This window comes from Amblyraja radiata, chromosome 14 (assembly GCF_010909765.2).
Source record: "Amblyraja radiata isolate CabotCenter1 chromosome 14, sAmbRad1.1.pri, whole genome shotgun sequence".
NCBI classification, from domain to species: Eukaryota; Metazoa; Chordata; class Chondrichthyes; order Rajiformes; family Rajidae; genus Amblyraja; species Amblyraja radiata.
The window spans coordinates 51255676-51281496 of record NC_045969.1 but is presented as its reverse complement, the minus strand read 5'-3'; the positions used below and the strand labels follow the sequence as shown (position 1 = coordinate 51281496).

Below are 25821 nucleotides of genomic sequence, written 5' to 3'. Positions count from 1 at the left end.
TAAAAATCGTAAAAACCGTGAATGTGCAGATTGGTCAGTCAGATTGGTCTCCACTCCTGTCACTCAACCAGGGTGCCCCTTCCTGCACTGCGCCTCTCCTGCCTCACTCACAAGAGAGGGGGGCGGGGGGGGGGGTGAAGAAGGGAGAGGGGGAGGGAGGGCAAGGGGGGGGGGGGAAGGGCAGGGGAGGGGGATCAGTGGCGTCACAACGAGAACCCATCAGCCGCGTCAGGAGGCAGGGAAGGAGAGGGGGCGGGAGGTGGGGAGTGGAGGGGGGAATGAGAGTGGCGGGGAAGGGGGAAGGAGGGGGGTGTGGGAGCGGGGGAAGGGCAAGGGGGGAAGGACAAGGGGGGGGAGTGAGGGGAAATCAATCTCTCCTTATAGATGGAAGACAATCCAGAACCCTATCATAGTGGCAGAACCAGAGATCATTTCGAAGTAGGTTACTATGACCAATGCAACAATAGTTTTGTTTTGTTTAGTTTACAAGTTCACAAATTATAGGAGTAGAATTAGGCCATTTGGCCCATCGAGTCCATTCTGCCATTCAATCATGGCTGATCTGCCTTCTAATCCCATTTTTCTGCCTTCTCCCCATAACCGTTGACACCCGTTCATATCAAGAATTTGTCTTACAAATATCCACCGACTTGGCCTCCACAGCCCTCTGTGGCAATGAGTCCACAGATTAACTACTCTCTGACTAAAGAAGCACCTCCTCACCTCCTTTCTAAAAGAGCGCTCTTTAATTCTGAGTCTATGACCTCTGGTCCTGGACTCTCCCACCAGTGGAAACATCCTTTCCACATTCCACTTTATCTATGCCTTTCATTATTCTGTAAGTTTCAATGAGGTCCCCCCCCACAACCTTCTAAACTCCAGCGAGTAGAGACCCGGTCTTCTCTGTGGATTGTCACCTTGTTGTGGTGGAGAAGCTTGTGTGGTCCTGAGATCCTGAGAGCGATGCCGTCTGGAGCTGTGCTCCTGGTAGGGCCACCCATGGCGGTAAGGTCGAGGGGGAGGTCCCTGACAAAGAGAAATCCAACCAAGACCTCAATGGTGGAACAGGCGGAGGATGATGGCTGACTTTAGTCAAGCGTCAGAACGGCTGGGAAGGCAGATGAAGGCTGAAGGCTGCAGCAGAAAAGGGTCTCCGGTCGTCTTGGACTCCATGCCACTGGATCCTGACCCAGATCTGTCAAGAACTGTGTGGTTGCTGTCTGTGCACCAGTCTCCCCACGTTAAACAAAGTCACGCACAGGCATCCTCTCAAAAGACGACAGTCATACTTGTTTCGAGTGACCGCCGATGATGATGATGATGAGAGACCCAGTGCTGCCAAACGCTCATCATATGCTAACCCACTCATTCCTGGAATAAGTGGATTTGCCTGGTCATTATAGTCACGTGTACCGAGGTACAGTGAAAAGCTTTTGTTACGTGCTATCCAGTCAGTGGAAAGACAAAACGTGATTATAATCAAGACACTTACAGCGTTTAGATACATGATAAGGGGATAACGTTTAGTGATCATAGTTAAAATAAGAAATGTTGCTGTAGGAATAGAGATTTAAGAGTGTGATTTAAGATTATAATATGTGATTGTGGATCTGCTTCTGTGGCTAGCGTGCATATATTCGCCTGGGTCGGGCGCCATCTTGGAAGCTCATTGTTTCTGGTGAACATATAAAAACCCTTGAGACTTACCAATGACATTTCATGGCCCCTTGTCACCCCTCCTAATTCCCTGCTGGAATTCTTGCCTGCTTTCTTTATATTCTTCAAAGGCCCTGTTTATTTTCAATTCTTAAACCTTTTTCTTTTTGATCAAATTTACAACCTCACTTGTCATCCAAGCTTCACTCGGATGTCCTCGGTCCTCCTCTGTGTGTTAATTCTGTGGCCAGCGCGCAACTAGTCGTTTAGGTGGGGCGCCATCTTGGAAGCTCATAGTAGACTTTGGCAACTGACCATGCTTATTACGTCAACCTAACGGATCAGTATCTCTACCGCTCGTATCTATAATCTCTGGCCAGCCTCAGTTGCGATGGTTGACAGCTGCAGAATGAGTACCTGGGGGGAACATGGGAGATCACAAGAAGGTGTAAACCACACAGACACCACCTGAGGTCAGAGGTTATTGGAATGTGCAATGTACCATTCTGGTTAAACTTGCCCTAAGTTATTATTACAAGATATTCATGATAAACAAGGTGCCTTTCTCCACCGCCAAAAGCAAGCTGGCCATATTTCCCAATTGCACGTCACAGTTCCTAGCCATGGTAACTACTCGATTTCCTTTCCTGCCCAGGAAATTAAATATATCACATTAAATACTGAAGGGAAAAACTTGCTTAGTTTTCATGTTTGCACCAGTGTTTTGAAAATAATTATATGCTTGTGAAACCAGCGATCTAAATGCTCAGCTACAACTTTATCCATCTGACTAAAGATTCCACTTAATAGCAGGAAATGTGAGGGACTTTTATCTTTGAGGTAATCAAATAACCATTTACAGGGTTAGTACATGATCTGAAAGCCGTTAATCCCCAGTCTCCATTGGAACTATTGGTTTAATGCACATGCTTAATGTTTAGATGGAAATAAATCCTCAGTCCCACCATTTAAAAATCTACTGTTTTTTAAAGTTCCTACAAAAATTAACATTTATACATTTCTCCATTTTATGTTCCATTTGTCGTGACTTTTGTTTCCCTCTCATTTAACCTGCCTTCAAGATCTCTTTGTTAGACCTTTTATACCTAGCTTTATACCATCAGGAAACATAAATACATCAATCCTATTTCTATTTATTAGGATTATCAACTACAAATAGTTGAGGCTTAAGTGTAAGGCCTTACTGTAATTTACTCATTCCAAGCTGCCAATCCAAAATGCGCAGGCTGTATGTGCTGTTTTCTGTCCATTTAATAATCTTTTCAAGCAATTAATTAATTTGACGGCACAACGGTGCAGCTAATTGAGCTGCTGCCCCACAGCGCCTCAGACCGGCGTTCGAACCTGACCTCAGGTACTGTATGTGTGTGTGTGTGGAGTTTGCACGTTCTTCCTGTGACCACGTGGGTTTCCTCCTGGTGCTCCGGTTTCCTCCCACATCCCAAAGACGTGCGAGTTTGTAAGTTAAATAGCCTCCGTAAATTGCCCCTAGTGCATACAAAAGTGGGATAATATAGAACTAGTGTGAATAGGTGTTCAATGGGCAAGGTGGACTCGGTGTACTGAAGGTCCTGTTTCCATGCTGTATCTTTCAATCAATATATTTGTCACAATCTATGAGACTTTTGGACTTCTGTGTGCTGAAATGTGTTTTGAAATTCCTAATACACTATATCCAGTGATTCTCATTTGCCCTACAGTTCAACAAGCTCTCAACAGATTTCTCAAATACGGTTTCCCTTTCACATACCTCTGTTGACCCTACAAGGTGCCATGGTGGCGCAGCATGGTTGTAGGGAACAGCTCCTCCTTCCCTCCTCATAGGCTCCAAAGCCACTCAGCAAATCAATAACCCCACTCTCACCATCGACGGCACCACTGTCTCCCCATCTCCAAAGGCCCGCAACCTTGGCGTGATCTTTGATTCCACCCTCACCCTTGAGCCTCACATCCGCCATGTCATTAAAACCTCCTTCTTTCATCTCCGCAACATCGCCAAACTCAGACCCTCTCTCACACCTCCCGCTGCTGAAAGACTCATCCACGCCTTCATCTCCTCCCGACTGGACTATTGCAACTCACTTCTCCTTGGCATCAGCTCCACCTACATCAACCGACTCCAACTGGTCCAGAATGCAGCCGCCCGACTCATCACCCACACCAAATCCTGGCATCACATCACTCCAGTCGTCAAACAACTCCACTGGCTTCCCATCTCCCACCGGATCACCTACAAAATCCTGATCCTCACCTACAAAGCCCTCCACCATCTGGCCCCCCCATATCTCACTGACCTCCTCTCCCCCTACCAACCCTCACGGTCCCTCAGATCCACATCAGCCGGTCTCCTCTCCATCCACAAGTCCAACCTCCGCAGTTTTGGGGACAGAGCCTTCTCCAGGGCAGCTCCCAGGCTCTGGAACTCCCTCCCCCAACTGATCCGCAATTCCGTGTCCCTCACCATCTTCCAATCCCGCCTCAAGACCCATCTCTTCACCTCTGCCTATCCTTAGCCCCACGTCCCCCTCCCTTTTCATCTGTGCATTAATTGCCTCATATTGTGTTTTGAATTGTATTCTGTCTTTACTTTGTGTACTAGTCATGTCTCTACTATTTATTTCATTCCCCTTACATGTTTTTCCTCTACCTGCTAAATTTTTGTAAGGTGGCCTTGAGACTCTTGAAAGGCGGCCATAAATAAAATTTATTATTATTATTATTATCAAAACACAAATTAGCTCTGAGCTCTGAACTGTAAAAGACTATATTATTACTGCACTATATTTCTTATTTATTGACCTTTTTCTTTTTTTTTTCTCTTCCCCCGTTATGTACTATGTTTACATATTCCCATATTCTGTTGTGCTGCAGTAAGTAAGAATTTCATTGTCCCATCCGGGACATATGACAATAAAATACTCTTGACTCTTCACTCTTGAGTTGCTGCCTTACAGTGCTTTCGCACCAGAGACCCGGGTTCGATCCCGACAACGGGTGCTGTCTGTATGGAGTTTGTACGTTCTCTCCGTGACCACGTGGGTTTTCTCTGAGATATTCGGTCTCCTCCCACACTCCAAAGACGTACAGGTTTGTAGGTTAAGTGGCCTGGTATCAATGTAAATTATCCCTAGTGTGTGTCGGATAGTGTTAATGTGTGGGGATCGCTGGTCAGTGCGGATTCGGTGAACTGTAGGGCCCGTTTCCGTGCTGTATCTCTAAACTAAACTAAACAACGCAAACACCTACCCAAACATATTATCATTTTTAAAAGAGAGAATAAATTCCCGAATAAAAATTATGACATTTTTATTTTACTAATTGTTCCCCATTCACTACAGTTCCCCATTTTCTTTCTCCCTTCTTTCTGTAATGGGGTTAACATTTGTTACTTGTATCTTGGAGAATTTAAATCCTTAATTTTGATCACTTTGCAACCACAATTCCACAACGGCTATTAGCTTAAAAAAGGAAGTAGATACAGCTATTTTTGTTCCAAATGTATCATGCATTTCTATTTTTATCTGCTAGACTTAAATGCCTTATTAACGTTATTCTCACATCCTTCTTGATGCAGTTTATTTTTATGTATTGCACTACAGTTTTGTAATTTCTGTTTTTAAATCCTCCCTTTCATATATTCTTCTACATTCCTTCATTAATTTAAAGCCCCTTCTACCATCCGATCTTATTGATTGAGATACAGCGTGGAACCAGGCCCTTCGGCCCACGGAGTCCGCACTGATCAGCGATCACCCCGTACACTAGCACTATCCTATACACTAGGGACAATTTACAATATTTTCCCAATTCCAATTAACCTACAAACTGTTTGTCTTTGGAGTGTGGGGGGAAACCTGAGCACCCAGAGAAATTCCACACGGTCACAGGGAGAACGTACAAATTCCGTAAAGACAGCACTCGTAGTAGGAATCGAACCTGTACAGGTCTCTGGCCTGTAAGGCAGCAACACTACCGCCGCACTACCGTGCCGCCCCTGGAAAACTACTTTACTGGATTTAATTTACTGGGATACTCGTCCCAGCCTCAATTGTAATGAATAACACCCTCTTTCCCCAAAACTTGTGGCAGCACGCCATGAATCAAAAATCTTCCAATCTTTATTTCAGTCAATTGTGCATCCTTCTGATCTCTTTGTGATTAGGCCAGTCTGGAATCTACCTTAATGCTAAGTCTATTATTTTCTATTTTCTCTGTTTTTATCAATTTTTTTGCACACGTTTCATTCACTTACATTATATTATAGGGTCTTGAGGACTGCTCGGCAGCGCAGCAGAAGAGTTGCTGCCTTACAGCGCCGGAGACCCGAGTTCGATCCCGACTACAGGTGCTGTCCGTACGGAGTTTGTATGTTCTCCCTGTGACCTGCGTGGGTTTTCTCCGGGTGCTGTGATTTTCTCCCACACTCCAAAACCATACAGGTTTGTAGGCTAATTAGCTTGGTGAAGTTGTAAATTGTCCCTAGTGTGTGCAGGGATCGCTGGTCGGCGCGGACTCGATGGCCCGAAGGGCCTGTTTCCGCGCTGTATCTCTAAACTAAACTAAACGTCTCTTTCCAGAATGTGGTGGTGAGTAGCCATCATGAACTGCTGCACCCTTAATGAATGTGTTCCCACAGTGTAGCGGGGTTGGAAGGTCAAACATTTAGACCCATCGCAAATTCTAAATCTCACCCATTCTTTTCAGCAACAAATCTCTTTCTCGTGCACTATTATCTTGCAACTTTTCCTCTAAGGTAGAGTTCGACCATTTTCCCATGTTTTAACATTGCCCACCCATCCCACAGCTGTATAAACTAGTTAAGTAGAACCTATTTTGAAGGTCTACATACCACATGGTTTCTATGTAGGAAAGAACGACAGATGCTGGTTTGCACCAGAGATAGACACAAAATGCTGGAGTAGCTCAGCGGGACAGGCGGCATCTCTTGATAGAAGGAATGGGTGATGTTTCGCGTTGAGACCCTTCTTCAGAAGACCAGTCTGACTAAATAAATTCCTCCTCATCTCCTTCCTGAAGGAACGCCCTTTAATTCTGAGGCTATAACCTCTGGTCCTAGACTCCCTACTAATGTTTTGACATTTTCTTCAATCCGACTCCTATCTGACATTTCATGGTCTCTTTTGGCATTTTTAACTGTTCACATGAGTTATTTCCTGCATTCTTTCTATTCCTCACAGTCCTGTCAGATTTCACTTTTCTAAACATTACATTCACTTCTTTTTTCCTTTTTGACACAATATAAGGTCCAGTATGGCCCTTCCTTAAGTTGGACTATCCACGGATTGTTTCAGGAAACCCTCTTGGAGAGACCTCCTCGTCAGAGTGAGGCCCAACGCAAATTGGAGGAACAGCACCTCATTTTTCCCTTGGGCAGCTTACAACCCAGTGGTGTGAATATTGATTTCTCTAACTTCAAGTAACACTCGCTTTCCCTTTCTCCGTTCCTCCCCATCCTAGTTCTCCAACCTGTCTTTGACTGTCCTCCTGATTACAATTTTATCTTTGTATGATTCGTTGTCACCTTCCCCTAGCTAGCAATGATCTATTCCACATTTTCCTTTATCTGCATCCCCTTTGATGTCTAGTTTTCACCTTACGCTTCCATATCTCTGTGTCTCCATGTCCTCTGACTCAGTCTGAAGAAGGGCCTCGACCCGAAACGTCACACGTTCCTTCTATCCAGAGATGCTGCCTGTCCCGCTGAGTTACTCCAGCATTTTGTGTCTATCATCTGCTCTGTCTAGGCCTTTAGCACTGAATAAGTACCAGTCAATAGTGGGGAAGTTATTGTTGCCCTCTATGACAACACTGTTTTTGCAACTTTCCGTCATCATATCTGTTCCTCCATTTCCCGCTGCTGGTGGTATAATCCCATTAGTGATGGCACCTTTCTTATTTCTGAGCTCTACCCACATTGCCTCAGTAGACAAACCTTCCAGTAAATCCTCTCTTTAGTGCCATCGTGACACATCCTATACATCTCTATCACATCCGATACATTGAAACCCTGAAATGTTGAGTTTCCAGTGCAAATTAAATGATCTTTACCGCATGCCACTTTGCTCTTTGACAGGCTGGTGCAGCTCCAGTATCCAGAAGAGCGCAAATGGTGAAGAGATGTCAGGGGACCTACCATCTGCTATCATCTTGAAACACAAAAGCACCATGCAGCCAAGAAGCCAAGGTTGACTAGCTTTTATCACTCGCCTTATCAGGTTTCAATCTTTGTTGTAAATGGTTTTTAGAAAAGTAGGATGGAAGTCAGCAATGGACGGCAATCATGTTATTGGAATTAAGGAAATAAGAGATGGATGTCAAAGGTAATACATTGCTTCATGAGGACGTCAGCCTAAAAGCACAGAGGCTCATCCGTCAGTGACCCCTGGATGCAAAGATGCTCTCAGGTTCAATAATCCTATTAATAATCAATAAACCTAATGGAAACTGCAGTTGTTTCCATTTGGAGAATTGTCTTGGATAGTTTAGAGATACAGCATGGAAACAGGCTCTTTGGCTCACCGAGTCCGCACCGACCAGCGATCCCCGCACATTAACACTATCCTGCACACACTAGGGACAATTTTACATTTGTACCGAAGCCAATTAATCTACAAATTGTAAGTCTTTGTAGTGTGGGAGGAAACCAAAGATCTTGGAGAAAACCCACGCAAGTCACTAGGAGAACGTACAAACTCCGTGCAGACAGCACCCAGTCAGAATCAAACCTGGATCTCTGGCGCTCTAAGGCAGTAGCTCTAGCACTACGCCACCTTGCCACCATGTGTTTTCCATCTCTTTCCTTTCTATGCTTCCTATTGTAATATTTAAGATCAAGATGTTTCGCTTCTAGTCAGGCCCCTGGGCTTCTGTAAAATCTGTTCAAGAGTAGAGTGTGGAGCGTGACATTCATATGCCTGGCACAATCACTCATGTCAATGTGATAAGATTCTAGATTAGCTGCAACATGACTAAACAATATACTGCTCTAAAGCCTTATGTTGGAGCACGCTGGTAGAGCTGCTGCCTCACAGCACCAGAATTCTAGTACTCAGGTGCTGTCTCTATGGAGTTTGCACGTTCTCCCTGTTGTTCTTCCCAGTGTTCCAGTTTCCGTCCACATCCCAAGCCGTGCAGGTTTGTAGGTTAATTAGCCTCGGTTGATTACCCTTAGTGCAAAGAGAGTGGGATAACATAGAAATAGAATGAACGGGTGATCGATGGTCGTTCGGTGGGCCGAAGGGCCTGTTTCCATGCTGTATCTTGCAATACAATGCAATGTTTGACTTACACTGAACATTATGAACTGTTCTTGGAAAAGCAATAGCCTGAGTTTTCCAAAAGGAGATGTGTTGCCCAAGCTGGCCGATTGCCTGGTTGCTGGAACCTGTTCTTATATCGAGCAGATCCCACGGTGCAAACCTCCGTGAGAATGTTGGCTCCCACCTGATCAGAGAGGATAATGCATCACGGGCTTTGTGTTTTAGTTTAGTTCAGAGATACAGCATGGAAACAGACCCTTCGGCTCACCGAGTCCGCACCGACCAGCGATCCCCGCACATTAATTTTACATTTTATACCAAGCCAATTAACCTGCAAACCTGTGCATCTTTGGAGTGTGGGAGGAAACCGAAGATCTCGGAGAAAACCTACGCAAGTCACGGGGAGAACGTACAAACTCCATACAGACCAGCACCCGTAGTCAGGATCGAACCTGGGTCTCTGGCGCTGTAAAGCAGTAGCTCTACCGCTGTGCCACCCATATGCTGTGGACATAAATCAGTCATGAAATGCTACAGGATCAGATGAAACAGGCTTCTTAAGCTGAAGCAATGTCAAAGCAGCAAAATAATTTGAATATCTGCCAATCACAAACATTTAATATCTATTAGTAATTAAACACATCATAGAATTATACAGTGTGGAAACAGTCACTTCGGCCGAACTTGCCCACACTGGCCAGCATGTCCCATCTGTAGTCCCACCTACCTGCATTTGGCTCATATCCCTCCAAAACTGTCCTATCCATGTAGCTGTCTGTTTCTTAAACATTGCGATAGTCCCTGCCTCAACTACCTCCTCTGGCAGCTCGTTCCATACACCAATCACCTTTTGTGTGAAATAATGACCCCTCAGATTCCTATGAAATCTTTTCCCCTTCACGTTAAACCTATGTCCTCTGGTCCTTGATTCCCCTACTCTGGGCAAGAGACTCTGTGCATCTACCTGATCTATTCCTCTCATGATTTTATACACCTCTACAAGGTGTATAGAGGTGTATACCCCTCACCCTCCTGCGCTCAAGTGAAAATGTTTAAAATTATTAAAACATCTGAATAAAAATCCCCACAAGAGCACTAGGAACTATTAAATAAACCCCCTTACTGTCTGTCAGATACCCAGCATAGATGCTAGAAAGTTTGGAATCCACCACTGGATTTCATGAGAAGGGCAAATGTTTACTTTAGTTGAGTTTATTGTCACGTGTACCGAGGTACAGTGAAAAGCTTTTGTTATGTGCTATCTATTCAGCAAAAAGACCATACATGATTACAATCGAGCCATTTACAGTGTATAGATCACACTTGTATACCTTTTGCATGATGGGAGAGGGGCGGAAGAGGGAGTGGCCAGGGTGCAACTCATCCTTGATTAAGCTGCTAGCCTTGCCGAGGCAGCGTGAGGTATAAACAGTCAATAGAAGAGAATTTGGATTGTATGATGGTCTGGGCTGCAATTTCTTGCGGTCTTAGATGGAGCTGTTCCCAAACCAAGCTGTGATGCATCCCGATGAAGAAGCACAATTGTGAAATCCCCTATTAGTTATGTGGAAATTTAAGACATATGTGTTTGTACGGAGTCCTGAACACCCACAGTTATGGAGGTAAATGCCAATGGTTTTGTGCAGGGGGTTCAGACCAACATCGTTCTGTAGTTGGTAAGGTACCAAAATGATGCAAAAGAACAGCACACACATCACCTCCAAGTATATTCTCAGATCAGGATTTTATTTGTTAGTTTTATGTTAATATTCTATTTCCTGATTCAATACCAAGTGAAGGCAAAGATACCATTGCCACTATTTGTGGGGCAGGAAATAATAAATTAAACACATTTCCTTTGAGTTGGAAGGGATTGCAGACGCTGGTTTACACCGAAGGTGGACACAAAATGCTGTAGTAACTCGGCGGGACAGGCAGCATCTCTGGAGGGAAGGAAAGTCATGACCCTTCTCGAGAGAGAGAAAGAGACCCTTCTTGAGAATTAGATATAGCTCTTCAGGCTAACGGAATCAATGGATATGGGGAGAAAGCAGGAACGGGGTACTGATTTTGGTTGATCAGCCGTGATCATATTGAATGGCTCGAAGGGCCGAACGGCCTACTCCTGTACATATTTGCTATGTTTTCTTCAGACAAATTTCCTTTGTGATCCTTTGGCAAGTCTAAACTGAAATCCAGCCACTGTTATACCATTGTTCTCCACATTCATTGCAAATGATAAAAGTCATCATCTGTTCGTCTGGGTTTCCTCTTTGCACCCAAGCTGGAATAAACAGAGTGCCTCTGGCAATTGCTGTCACCGTACAGTTAAATTTTTCGCACCGTCTGCATCTGATTTTGCTTGTCTTGATTCCTTCTGAACATTGAGGCAGCTGATGATTCTGAAGCCCAGATGTGGTGTAGAACGCTCTCAGATGCTTCAACTCCTCACTTGCCATGTCCATCACCGACATCGCAGCAAACATCTGTGGAGTTATTTCTCCTAACTGTATTCTCTGTCTTAAATGGGGATTTTTAGGGTCCTTTAAATTTGAAATCCTGCTCCGAATGCAAGCTTTGTATTTTTTGGTATTTTTCAAGTGAATTGCATATATGGATTGTTCAATTTCTTTGGCAATTCCCTGCCATATTCCAACCAGCGTCCCGTCAACTGTCTCCGAGCCAATTAAAGCTTGGAAGAGTAGTTCCACACACTTAGTCCGCACTGCATCAATACCTAATGTACACAGCTGTTTAGGTGCTGAATCCTGGTCACTTCCTACAAAACCTTCTGTTACAGGATCCTTCATGTCATGAGCTTTTTCATTTGTGAGGAGATTGTGGATAATGTCAGTTGCTGTTGTAATTTGAGTATCTTCGGTTTGTTGTGTGGGATTTCGACAGGTAGAATCAGTCTCATGTTCAAATTTCACTTTCCCTTGACCCATTTCATTTGACAGCTCCTTCTTTTCCGTACCTTCACATGCTTTGTCTTCCGGACATTTTCCCTGGAAATTCGATCTCTTGTACAACTTTTTCCATGCAGACAATAGTCTCCGTGCCTTTACCCTGATACTAGCATCTGGGCAAGTCTTTAGGACTCTGTATACCGCTTTAACCAAGTCCGTCTCCTGGAGAACTTCAGGGGTGACTTGAATGTCCTCGATGTCACCGAGGAGGCACTTTATGTCCTGGATGTTGTTTCCTGAAATAAGTTTCTCAATCTGGTGTGCACGGTGGGCCATCTCCTTCAGGCTATTCATTGCACTGTCAAATATCAAATACGTACACATTATTATTTATACTTAGGAGTGGAGGTCATGATCTTACTGAATGGTGAAACAAGCGTGAGGGATTGTACGGACTGCTCCTGCTTGTATCGCTTGTACAGTTATTGCATACAATAAGCAATATAGGGTTTGAATACTTATGATGTGAATGCACAAACTAAAAAACACGGCATTGTCCCTCAACCACCTCCTTCTTTCTTCCCCATATGTAAGACATACTGCCAACATGAAAAGACTAAAGGGAACTTTAAAAAAAAATGATTGGAACTTAATATGGCACAGGTTTGAATCTCTTCCTCACCCTCATTTATATTTTATAATATTATCTAATTATCTATTATTCGATAATTACTATCTAAATGGTGTCAAGTTGGGAAAAGGGGAAGTACAACGGGATCTGGGTGCCCTTGTTCATCAGTCAATGAAAGTAAGCAGAAATGCTGGAGAAACTCAGCGGGTGCAGCGGCATCTATGGAGCGAAGGAAATAGGCAACGTTTCGGCCCGAAACGTTGCCTATTTCCTTCGCTCCATAGATGCTGCTGCACCCTCTGAGTTTCTCCAGCATTTTTGTGTACCTTCGATTTTCCAGCATCTGCAGTTCCTTCTTAAACACAATGAAAGTAAGCATGCAGGTACAGCAGGCAGTGAAGAAAGGGAATGGCATGTTGGCCTTCATAACAAGAGGAGTTGAGTATCGGAGCAAAGAGGTCCTTCTGCAGTTGTACAGGGCCTGAGTGAGACCACACCTGGAGTATTGTGTGCAGTTTTGGTCCCCTAATTTGAGGAAGGACATTCTTGGTATTGAGGGAGTTCAACGTCGGTTTACAAGGTTAATTCCCGGGATGGCGGGACTGTCAAATGCTGAAAGAATGGAGCGGCTGAGCTTGTATACTCTGGAGTTTAGAAGGATGAGAGGGTATCTTATTGAAACATATAAGACACCTAGAGGCAGGAAACATGTTCCTGATGTTGGGGGAGTCCCGAACCAGGGCCACAGTTTAAGAATAACGGGTAAGCCATTTAGAACGGTGATGAGCAAACCTTTTCACACAAAGAGTTGTGAGTCTGTGGAATTCTCTGCCTCAGAGGGCAGTGGAGGCCGGTTCTCTGGATACTTTCAAGAGAGAGCTAGATAGGCCTCTTAAAGATAGCGGAGTCAGGGGATATGGGGAGAAGGCAGGAACGGGGTACTGATTGGCGATGATCAGCCATGATTACATTGAATCCTGGCTCCAAGGGCCGAATGGCCTACTCCTGCACCTATTGTCTATTTTGCAGATTGCTGGAAATGGAAATTGATTATGCACATTAAGATCCACAGAGTAAACAGGAGCAAAATCAATGATGGAGCAAGTGTATCGCCTTAAAGATAAAGAGTGAATGATGATAAAGGAAATAAAGTGATTTTGCACAAAAGATAAAGAAAGATGGAAGGAAAGATTAGATGAAGAGATGGAGGCCATAGATGGGAAGCAAAACATAAGAAATGCTTACAATTTTACTGGCAGAGGAACACTACAGTTTTCACTGTTTAAGAAAGAACTGCAGATGCTGGAAAAATGGAAGGTAGACAAAAATGCTGGAGAAACTCAGCGGATGTGGCAACATCTGTGGAGAGAAGGAATAGGCGACGTTTCAGGTCGAGACCCTTCTTCAGTCTCAAGGGGAGGTAGCTGGCAAGCCCCTGTTTATGAAAGCTAAGAGTGGAGAAAATCATCGAACAGTTTGTGGCAACTTGCCATTCAGTGCATTACTATTCTTCAACACAAACTGTTTTTCTTACATCAATAACAGCATGTGATTTGAGCTCACTGTTACAGCATTTATGGGCCAACATTAAGAGGGATTGGAGAAAAATCAAGACAGCAACTCAAAAAGTGAAATGAGAGGAGCATGAATGATCAAAATCAAAGAAGGGTTCCCTGAGAGCTTTGTGAATATACAAATACTGGTCAAAGATGACATGAAGTGATTCCTGAAGTGCTGAATTAATTCCTATTAACACAATATGAAGAGTTTGGTTTAAAGTCATCTTGTTGAGAATCATTATCTGTAATTCATTTTCACCCAGACCACAACTAACAATGGCCTGTCTCCTATATCATCATTACTGTTTTGCATATCTTTCATTGGTAGACAAAAGTGCTGGAGAAACTCAGCGGGTGCAGCAGCATCTATGGAGCGAAGGAAACAGGCAACGTTTCAGGCCGAAACCCTTCTTCAGACTGAATATCTTCTGCATATCTTTAATTCATTTGTTCTATCTCTAGATCACCATCTGAATCTCTCATTTCCCTTTCCCCCGACTCTCAGTCTGAAGATGGGTCTCAACCCAAAACATCACCTATTCCTTTTCTCCAGAGATGGTGTCTGACCCGCTGAGCTACTCCAGCTGTTTGTGTCTATGATAAAATAAGGCTTTACAGCTTTTATTGATTGATATTAATATGACAAGTAGTTTCCTCATAGTGAGTCATTAAAAGGAGCTGCCAAGTGTTTGCTGTTACCTGGGTCATTAGGAAGTACTATCACGTGGAGAATAAATGTCAATACATATTAAGAGATAAAAAATTAAAGAGGCTATTGAGCATGTGGAACTGTTATTCGATAATAAAAAACTAACCAAAAAACAGATATGACAGAAAGCTGAAACAATGTTTATCTTGTTCGGTAGTGCAAAAAATCATACTTGGAGATTTTAGTCGAATGCATTATTAATGAATGGAAACCTCCTCGAATACAAGAACTTATGACAGTTCTCAATTAACATTGTAAACCTGGCAGCGATTCTATATATGGGGGGAAATGAAAGATTAAAAATCAATGGATGCTTTATAATATTTTATAATGTTTTCTCCGGTTTCTCCAGCATCTATAATTGGTCTCCCCTTTTTTCACATCTAGTACAGCCTCATGAGAATATCAAGAAAAAGGCTTGGACAGAGTGAATGCGGAGAGGATGTTTCCACTGGTGGGAGAGTCTAGGACTAGAGGTCATAGTCTCAGATTTAAAGGATGTTGTTTAGGAGGGAGATGCAAAGGAATTTCTTTAGTCAGAGGGTGGTGAATCTGTTGAATTCTTTTCCACAGAAGGCTGTGGAGGCCGTCAATGGATACCTTTAAGGCAGAGGTAGATAGATTCTTGATCAGTGCGGGTGTCAGGGGTTCTGGGGTTCAGGCAAGAGAATGGGGTTAGGAGGGAGAGATAGATCAGCCATGATTGAATTGCGGAGTAGACTAGAGGGGCCGAATGGCCTAATTCTGCTTCTATTACTTGTGACCTTATCATGGGTAATGAAGGAGTCAACATTCACATTCAGGCTGCCAACAGTCAGAATCATTTCTCCACCACTTCTCACTCCTCCTTCCCTTGTTTACCATCATTCTAAAAAACGTTTATGTAAAGGTTGTAAATAACATATTTGAGAGTCTGGGGACTGCCTCACTTCCACAGTAAGTTTTACAAATCTTATTTACATCAGGCATGTTGGAGCTCCCTCCAATGGCCTAGATTATAAAGAATATGGCACATCAAATTAAATGCTCCGGAATGGGTGAAAAAAAGACGACATATGCATTTATAGTTCTTTCTCACGACCTTGATTTACAACTAATTAAAATATTTTGATGTCTGCACACTTTTATAAAATCTTGGAAAAACACAGCACTGCAAACTCCCATAAATAGCAAAGTAACTGTGAGCTATATCCAATTTTGCGAAGATACCAAAAACGCTGTAGTGACTCAGCGGTTCAGACAGCATCTCCGGAGAAAAGGAATATGTGATGTTTTGGGTCAGACACTTCTTCGGATTGAGAGTCCGGGGAAAGAGACATAGACGGTGATATAGAGATATGAACGAAAGATATGTAAAAAAGGAATGATGATAAAGGAAACAGGCTGTTGGGGCTAGCTGTGGGCTGGGTGAAAACGAGTTACAGACAATGAGACTGAACAAGATGACTTTGAAACTAGTATAACAACTTGGGTGGGAGAGAGAGGGGATGCAAGAGTTCCTTGAAGTTAGAGAAATCAATATTTATACCGCTGGGTTGTAAGCTGCCCTAGCGAAAGCGATTTTACGATGTTTGTGAGATCAACATAGTGTGGCGAATTATGACTAACTTCCTTTTCTTCAACATAATGCCAGAGGACCTTTTATGTCCACTGGAGTTCAAGGCATTGTTTGAGCTCCTCATTCAGAAGACAACATTGCTGAAAGTATAATAACAACAATAATAGTCTATGTAGTTCAGAGCTTATTTTGAGCTTGTAGTGTTTAATAGCCTAATGGCTGACCAGATGAGATGAAGAGTGGGACTGCCTAGAACTACCCCTCATTAGAAAGAAATCTGACAGAAAAGGACTGCAGAAAGCAAAGGAAGTGAAATAAGCGCAGCCTGGACCTATGGGAAATACTGCATTTAAAATGTTTACCATGTGTGTTCAGAGCTTTATGTTCCTTTAATCAAACTATAACTAACATTAATCGTTCACAGATCCAGGGTGATGGGTGAAACAAAGCAGCATTGTGCAGATGAACTCCCGCTATGTCTTGTGTGACTGCACACACAAGGACAAGTCTATTTGAAGACATGTTACCATGGCTGCAATGCCCCAGAAGGCAACCAAATTAGCTGATCTTCTGAACAATGCTTTTTTGTATTGCCTTGTGGCTGCTGGCTGCCACCTTCTGAACTATCAGGATCATAACACTAAATAAGATGGAATTAATCATGTGATGCTTCCAACCAACATCTTTAATCCACTTTCCGGGTGTGAAAGCAATAAAAGTGAATTACCATTTAGTATGCAGATTCCTCTCAGAATCAACCCTAAACTCCACTGATTCTAATACAAATAGCCACATCCAACACATTGGGCGGCGTGGTGGCACAGCAGTAGAGTTGCTGCCTCACAGCGCCAGAGACCCAGGTTCGATCCTGACTACGGGTGCTGTCTGTATGGAGTTTGTGCGTTCTCCCCGTGACCTGCGTGGTTTTTCTCCGGGATCTCCGGTTTTCTCCCACGTTCCAAAGACGTACAGGTTTGTGGGGTAATTAGCTTGGTATAAATGTAAATCGTCCCTAGTGTGTGTAGGAGAATGATAGTTTGTGGGGATTGTAGGTCGGTGCGGACTAGGTGGGTCAAAGGGCCTGCTTCCATGCTGCACCTCTAAACCAAACAAACTTGGTTTCTCCACTGCTATTGTATATAGATCCCTCACCTGTGTCTTCTCTGTGTTGTGCAGCTCTGCTCTCACTTCCATTCCCTTGCAGGGAATAAAGAACAAGATTAGGTTCCCACCTTTGATCCCGCTGAGTTACTCCAGCTTTTTGTGTCTATCTTTGGGGTTTAAATCAGCATCTGCAGTCTGAAGAAGGGTCTCGATCCGAAACATCACCCATTCCTTCTCTCCAGAGATGCTGCCTGTCCCACTGAGTTACTCCAACATTTTGTGTTTATCTTCAGTTTAAACCAGCATCTGCAGTTCCTTCCTACACTATCACTTGCCAGGCTTTGCTCCATCCCCACCTTTCTCCATCCTACTACAATATGTCTCAAGAAGGGTCCTGATCCAAAAAGTTGTCTGTCAATTCCCTCCACAGATGCCGCCTGACCCGGCGGGGTTTCTCGAAGATAAACACAAAAAGCTGGAGTTCCCTGTTATTAGGTACTTACACTCACCTTGAAGCAATAATGACAAGAGACTACAAAACATCTGGAAATGTATTCAGATTTACTACCAAGTACAAGAAATGTAAGTCCATTAATAATATCAATTTACAGGCAATTGTCAATTTTGAGAGGGTAAAATCTATGTCCAGAAAGAATTAGAATATAGACACAAAAAGCTGGAGTAACTCAGCGGGTCAGACAGCATCTCCTGAGAAAAGGAATACGTGATGTTTGGGTCAAGACACTTCTTCAGACTGAGAGTCAGGGGAAAGGGAAACGAGAGATATAGATGGTGAATTAGATATAGAACAACTGAATGAAAGTTCAGGTAGGTTCAGGCAGACTGATGGAGGTGCTGGTTTAAATCGAAGGTAGACACAAAATGCTGGAGTAACCAGTCTGAAGAAAGATCTCGACCCGAAACATCACCTTCCTTCTCTCCAGAAAAAGTAACGATGATAAAGGAACTAGGCCATTGTTAGTTGCGGGCTAGACACTGTGTTTTGCCACGGAGAGTTGAGCTGTACACACACAGCCCATGGATTAACATGAACACTGAAGCCAATCAAAGGTAGACACAAAAGTAACTCAACGGGTCAGGCAGCATCTCTGGAGAGAAGGAAGGTGATGTTTCGGGTCGAGATCTTTCTTCAGACTGGTTACTCCAGCATTCTGTGTCTACCTTCGTTTTAAACCAGCATCTGCAGTCCTTTACAACACACTGAAGGCAACCAGTTCTGCTGTGACTCACATGCTGCAGATGCCGGTGACACACTAATAAACCGCTCACAAGGTCAACACCTCCATCAGTCTGCCTGAACCTACCTGATCTCCTGGTCGCCCCCCATCCCCATCCCCACACTGACCTTGCTGTCCTGGGCCTCCTCCACTGTCAGAGTGAGGCCTAACACAAATCGGAGGAACAGCAGCTCTTGGGCAGTTTACAACATCGGCTTCTGTGTCTCCCTCTCCCCTGACTCTCAGTCTGAAGGAGGATTACCCCGCCCCCCTACCCGCATCTGCCGCCTCCAATAACACGGTGGGAACAGCTGAGATTCAACCGTCTGGTTCACCGCGACAGGCGAGCGTCCGTGTACAGCGCCATCACCGCCACTGCAACCTCACCCCTCCCAGCAGCAGAGGGCGGCAGAGAGCACAGCCTTCAGCTGCTCAGGTTGCAGCAAAGATACGCTATAGGATCTTTGGGTTACAGCACCCACCCTGCACCCAGGTACTGCAAGCTGGGGACTGTGCAAACTGGACCCCGCACCCAGGTACTGCAAACTGGACCCCGCACCCAGGTACTGCAAGCTGGGGACTGTGCAAACTGGACCCCGCACCCAGGTACTGCAAACTGGACCCCGCACCCAGGTACTGCAAGCTGGGGACTGTGCAAACTGGACCCCGCACCCAGGCACTGCAAGCTGGGGACTGTGCAAACTGGACCCCGCACCCAGGTACTGCAAGCTGGGGACTGTGCAAACTGGACCTTACACCCAGTCAGTCAGTTTAAGCTGGAAACTAAAAACTAGGTATTGCAGCTAAGGAGTACAAACTAGAGTCAGGAAATACTTCGACCCTGCACCCAATTAGTGCAAACTGGGGTCGGTGCAAACTAGAGTCTTCATCTAAGGAGTACAAATGGGAGTCAGTGCAAACTCGATTCTGTGAGACCCTGCACTCGAGGATTGCAAAGCAGAATCAATACAAAATCGATCCACCCTGGGAGTGCAAACGAGTCATTGAAAAGTAAATCCTGCACATAGGAAGTGTAAGCTTGCGTCAGTGCAAACTAAATCCTGCATCAAGGAAGTATTAAGCTAGAAACAGTGAAAACTGGACCCCGCACCCAGAGGATATAAACTAGAGGCAGTAAAACATGTGCCTTGCACAAATGAATTGCAAAGTAGTTCCTGTGCAAATGAGACACAGCATCCAGGGGTTGTGAACAAGAGACAATGCAAACCAAAGACCAAGGGCAAAGACACGAGCTATAGGGAGAGGATGCGGTTGGGACTTTTTTCCTTGGAGCGCAGGAGGATGAGGGGTGAACGTATAGAGGTGTATTAAATCATGAGTGGAATATATACGGTAAATGCGCAGTTTTTAAATCCAGAATAGGGAAATCAAGAACCAAGGGACATAGGTTTAAGATGGGGGAAAGGATTTAATAGGAAGCTGAGAGACAACATTTTTATACAGAGCATGGTGACCTGAATTGAATGAGATGCCTAAGGAGGTAGTTGAGACAGGTCATACAACAGCATTTAAAAGGCATTTGGACAGGTACATGAATAGGAAAGGATTAGAGGGATATGGGCCAAACAAGGGCAGGTGGGACTAGTGTAGATGGTGCATCAGTGTCTTCCCTCACAGTGGAAAATGCTGATTCTGCTGTGGGGGAACGTTCATGTTAAATTCTATAGTGTGTTGTGTCTTTTCTCTTTTTTATTTTATACAGATGTATGGAAACCTAATTTCTTCTCTGTAAAGCACTTTGGTTTCAACACAAGTTGATTTAAATGTGCTATATAGATAAAATTTACTTACCTACTTAACTAATTTTTTCCTCTTCACATACCTAAAGAAGCTTTTACTATCCTCCTTTATATTCTTGGCTAGCTTACCTTTGTACCTCATCTTTTCTCCCCGTATTGCCTTTTTAGTTATCTTCTGTTGCTCTTTAAACATTACCCAATCCTCTTGCTTCCCGCTCATCTTTGCTACACTGTACTTCTTCTCATTTATTTTTATACTGGCCCTGACGCCCCTTGTCTGCCATGGTCGCCCCTTACTCCCCTTGGAATCTTTCTTCCTCCTAGGAATAAACTGATCCTGCACCTTTTGTATTATTCCTAGAAATACCTGCCATTGTTGTTCCACTGCCATCCCCGCGAGGGTATCTTTCCAGTCAACTTTGGCCAGCTCCTCCCTCATGGCCCCATAGTTCCCTTTATTCAACTGTAACTGACACCTCCGATCTACCCTTCTCCCTCTCCAATTGTAGATTTTACTTCAGTCACGTGAGTGACTACGTGAAGACCCCGTCCAGCACGCATGCGTGACATAGCGTCTCACGCAGTGCACAGCAATGGACGGGAGTACGAGCTCTCCCGCAACAATTTGAAAACGGACCTTCAGGTAAGCAAATCTTACTCTGAGGACATGATGTTTTCGAAACCCTGGTCTGTTTTATTTTTAAATAGGAATAGAACAGGGAAAACACCAAGGAAGGTCGTTCCCGTCGGGCTGCTATGGACCAGGAGGGTTCCAGCAGTGGGGGGCGACCGGCGGCACCTGGACCGCACAGCGCTGCGGTCCACAGTCACTGACAGCATTCCGAGCTGAGCCCAGCGCCGCTAGCATAGCTCAAGGGAACGTTGGCGACCGACCGCAGCGGGCTGGATGTAAGGCACAATCCGTTGTGGACCGGCCGGTTCACTCAGAAGAGCCCGGCACGGTAGACTCCCGCCCGAGAGCGGCTAAAGGTGACCGTTTCAAGCCTTATGGAAAGGCTCATGGAACAAAAACTCCAGCGAGACTTGCTCCGGGAGATGGGGCAAGGGAGCACAAACACTCCCGCTCCAGTGCACTAACAGCACTGGCCATCGCATCTCCCTCAACAGAGGGGAGCGTTGGCGACCAGGGCTGGGCTTGTCAAGAAGAGGGGTCAACTGGCTGAAGAAAATCGGGAGTATGCTTGAGGTACAGGACCAGGAAGAGCTGCTGGGTGTGGTGAACCGCTACGTGGCAACACCACGAGCGGGACGGCCGTTATAGCCTAAACTGGCGGCCAGCTTACTACCTGTCCTTTAAACCTCTCCAAGACAGGTAGTCATTGAGGCGTTGGACTTTATCACGCCTCCCCAAAATTGCATCTGCTCAATCTGCCTGCCAGTACATTGAGCAGGGTATTTAAACCCAAAAAACGTAAAAATTGCAAAAAATGTAGATACCCCTGACGTCGGCTGTCACTTCACATGCTCATTCCATGGACAGGGTTGACATGACAAAACACCCTGGCTCTACTGTGCAACACAGTATGTGATTGGCAACCTCCGGAAGGAGGTCATAAGACCTGCCCTCAACCTCAAAAATTCGCAGAACTGTGTAGAACTCCGACCTCAGAACCACAGATCCTGCTATTTGGCAAAGAATTACCAAATCAAACCTAAAATCTGGACGAAGAATCCAAGGCATTTGGCCTCGTGAGGGCAGGACCTGGAATGAGCAAACCACACAAAAACCCAGACGGCAGTACCTCTACGCATCCACCAGTAGGCGTCTACTTCATGGTACTGGTGAAAGCTCGGGGCCCGCATACCGTCCCCGCAAGTCTTTCGGGACAGGGCCCAGAGGGGGCCCCATGGAAAACGCGCCATCCCCCAACAACACCACCCCGACAGACAAGGAACCAGAAACCGAAGAAATGAACACACCACCAAACAACAGTGGAGGTAGGTGGGTATGGTTCCTACCATCACATAAAAGGTGAGGGGATTGTGCTAACAGGGGGGAGGGGGGGGGGGACTGCACCTGGTTTTGGAAGCATGAAGAGCTATCACACTTGGTAGTTATATACCAAAAAGTATTCAAGGATAAAAATTGAATTTAAGAAAAACTTGCCACCAGTTCAGCATGCACCCCAAAGGGGTTTTACCCTCTCACTAAAAAGAAAACATGAGGGACAAGCTGAACTGGAAAAGACATACAAAGGGGTCATAAAGAAGTCTAAATATGAACCTTTGGAATTCATATTAAATTTACTAAAAAACCAAAAAAGACGGTGAATGTCGCACCATCATTGACTTAACCACATTGAATACTTTCGTCAGGTATACACACTTTAATGGAAAACGTTTGTAACTGCCAAACAATGGATTTCCTAAGGATACTTCATGGTAGGCATCGACTTAAAAGATGCATACTATTCAGTACCCATTCATAAGATCATCAGAGAGCATTAGAGCAAAGGTGCTAGCGTTTTAAACAAATAACCCATATCCAGAACAGGTGGTAGATGGACTAATCTAGAGTCATCACCACTACAGACACTGGACATAAAACCTAGTTGGAAATGTTGGGTGCGTTCTATGGGTTAAAAGCATATTGTTCAATAGTGCACCATTTTGCATGTTCGTTTACAATTTGACAATATCACAGTGGTGGCCTATACTAACCACATGGGCGGAATAAAATCGATATCATGTGACAATTTGATCAACACAATCTGGTAATGGTGTGTCGTCAAACATATTTGGCTATCAGCAACTTACCTACCAGGTAAGCTAAATACTGTGGCAGACATGTTAAACCTCAAAGTATTTGCTAAAATTACAAAGCAATATGGAACACCAGATATCGATTTCTTTGCTTCCCGACTGAATCACCACGTACCGATGTATGTCGCTTGGGAACCAGACCTTGAGGCAGCGGCGATGGATACATTCTCGCTGAACTGGGGGGGGGAACTAATCTCTATGTTTTTTCCCCCCCTTTCTGCCTCATCAGTCAGGTACTACGCAAAATACTTTGCTTCGGACTTTTTGGTAGTACCCGACTGGCCTACCTTGACTACTTGACAGGGTCATTGAAACACATGACCATTCCCCACGGACCAGATCTACTGATCCACTCTGTATCAGGCGAAAGTCACCCATGCCATGACAGAATAAGCCTACTGGGTTGCAGATTCCAAAAAGAACTTTTGATGGACCTGGGATTGTCAAACAGGACCATGGACACGATGACAGCATCTCACCGACTTCCACCCAGAAACAATAACTCTCCAGTATAAGAAAATGGGAAACATACTGCTCGAGAACAGAGACAACCTACTAATCAACCACCATACCTATGTACCGGAGTTCCTGGCCAGCCTGCACCACGATGAAGGTCTGAACTATAGCACTATCAAATGTGCTAGAAGTGCACTGTCAGCCTATCTAAGACAGGCACCAAGGGAAACAGGCCATAGGTCTCGTCCACTGGTGGCCAAATTAATGAGAGGTACCTTCTATTCAAAACCCCTAGACCTAGATATACCAAGATCTGGGATGTCAGCGTTGTCCTGACATACCTAAGGGATGGTCACCAGCCAGATCCCTTACTCTGAAAACAGCTACCCTGTATATGGCCATGCTGATGGCTTAGTCTCAGCATAAGGGTCCAGTCCTTTTACCTACTCAGACTGGACAATATGGTCGTAACATCAGACCAAATAACATTCACCATTCAGGAGCTGGTAAAACAGAGTAGACCAGGAACTTCAGGACTCATTATGGAATTCCGGGCGTACCCACCTGACCACCGTTATATGTCATGACTCATCTTCTACAATATATCAACACAACCTAAAATTCCAGAGGGAGACAAAAATGGGTCAGCCACAAAAAAGCCACTGGGTCAGGGTACCGAGTCAAACCATCTCTAGATGGCTCAAACAGGTATTGGGAGCTGCTGGAGTGGATACCGATATTTACACATCTCACTCCACCAGAGCAGCATCCACGTCGGCGGCTAACAGTATGGATGTGCCACTGGACCCAACCTGGTAACAGCGGGGTGGTCCATCGGAAGAACTCTCAAACATTCTACAACTAGCCATTATAAAACCTGTTTCACTTGCAGAGAGAATTTTAGACGCTGCAAAAAATATACAATTTAGCCCGGGGGAGCATTAATTTCTTTGTTATTATTTTCAAATAATACCATTGTTGTTTTACAAACAGATTCATGTTTGATTACGATAACATACTTCCTCCCTTGGATGACTTCGGCAGCGAGTGAAGTATGGACTGTTACACGGTTTGAAATCACAGAGCTTTAAAATCTTCACGTAGTCACTCACGTGACTCCGAAGTAAAATAGTAAGATTAAACGAGAACTTACCAGTTTGAAGTTTGATCTGTATTTTATGAGGAGTTACGATGAGGGATTACGTGCCCTCCGCTCCCACCCTCAATTATAGAGATCAACTGGTATCTTAGTTCTCCTTATCTTTACTATGTTTATTTCAATTATTGTGTTTTCTGTGATTCCACACCGCTGCTTTGAAGTATGTCGCGCATGCGTGCTGGACGGGGTCTTCACGTAATCCCTCATCGTAACTCCTCATAAAATACAGATCAAACTTCAAACTGGTAAGTTCTCGTTTAATCTTACTATTAAACCTGACCATATTATGGGCACTACCTCCTAATGGCTCATTAACCTCAAGTTCCTTTATCAAATCCGGTTCATTACATAACACTAAATCCAGAATTGCCTTCTCCCTGGTAGGCTCCAATACAAGCTGTTCTAAGAATTCATCATGAAGGCACTCTCCAAAGTCTCTTTCTTGGGGTCCAGTACCAACCTGATTTTCCCAGTCTACCTGCATGTTGAAATCTCCCATAACGACCACAGCATTACTTTTGCTACATGCCAATTTTATCTCCTGATTCAACTTGCACCCTATGTCCAGGCTACTGTTTGGGGGCCTGTAGATAAGTCCCACTAGGGTATTTTTACGTATTCACGTCCCCCCTCGCACCGCTCACAATTAGCCCTGACCTTACTCTTTTATCTCTTCTCAAATTTTCCTTCTCATTAATTCGAGAATCTTTTGTAATTTTTCCTGTAGTCACTTCCCCTTTTGATCCAGTTTGATAAGTGTTACCTGAACCACCCGACTTAATGAAATATTTACCTTGGGTTATTCTTGAAGTTGAATCACAAGATCAAGTGTTGTGAGATATCTGAGGCTTACAGAGTGCATGGTACCACTAAAAGGAAAGCAGTCTTTTCAATGAAAGTTGCTCCCAATGGGAACTAATGATAGAGTTAAAGGGATACACAATAAGGAAGTAGGGCACTGAGGAATAGTACCACTGATCATCAGCCAATCATTTAC

The 25821-nt window shown here is 44.4% G+C and overlaps 1 protein-coding gene across 4 annotated transcripts; it reads right to left on the bottom strand.

The window, feature by feature from the left end:
- Positions 1-10982: 10982 nt before the first annotated feature.
- Positions 10983-19050, bottom strand: tceanc (transcription elongation factor A N-terminal and central domain containing). 4 transcript variants are annotated; one of them, XM_033033338.1, is made up of 3 exons: positions 18989-19050; positions 17476-17520; positions 10983-12224 (listed from the first exon to the last, which is right to left on the bottom strand). In XM_033033338.1, the coding sequence occupies exon 3, from the start codon at positions 12218-12220 to the stop codon at positions 11141-11143; it is 1080 nt and encodes a 359-aa protein (XP_032889229.1). In that variant the 5' UTR covers positions 12221-12224; positions 17476-17520; positions 18989-19050; the 3' UTR covers positions 10983-11140. The 4 variants fall into 4 exon arrangements, with proteins under 4 accessions (XP_032889229.1, XP_032889227.1, XP_032889230.1 ...); XM_033033336.1 differs by lacking the exon at positions 17476-17520 and having other exon boundaries at positions 18989-19049; XM_033033339.1 differs by lacking the exon at positions 17476-17520 and having other exon boundaries at positions 18941-19044.
- Between the last annotated feature and the right edge of the window lie 6771 nt (positions 19051-25821).

Bases quoted from the DNA above. Each gene is read 5' to 3' on its own strand.
- tceanc (XM_033033338.1), bottom strand. From the start codon at position 12,220: ATGAATAGCCTGAAGGAGATGGCCCACCGTGCACACCAGATTGAGAAA.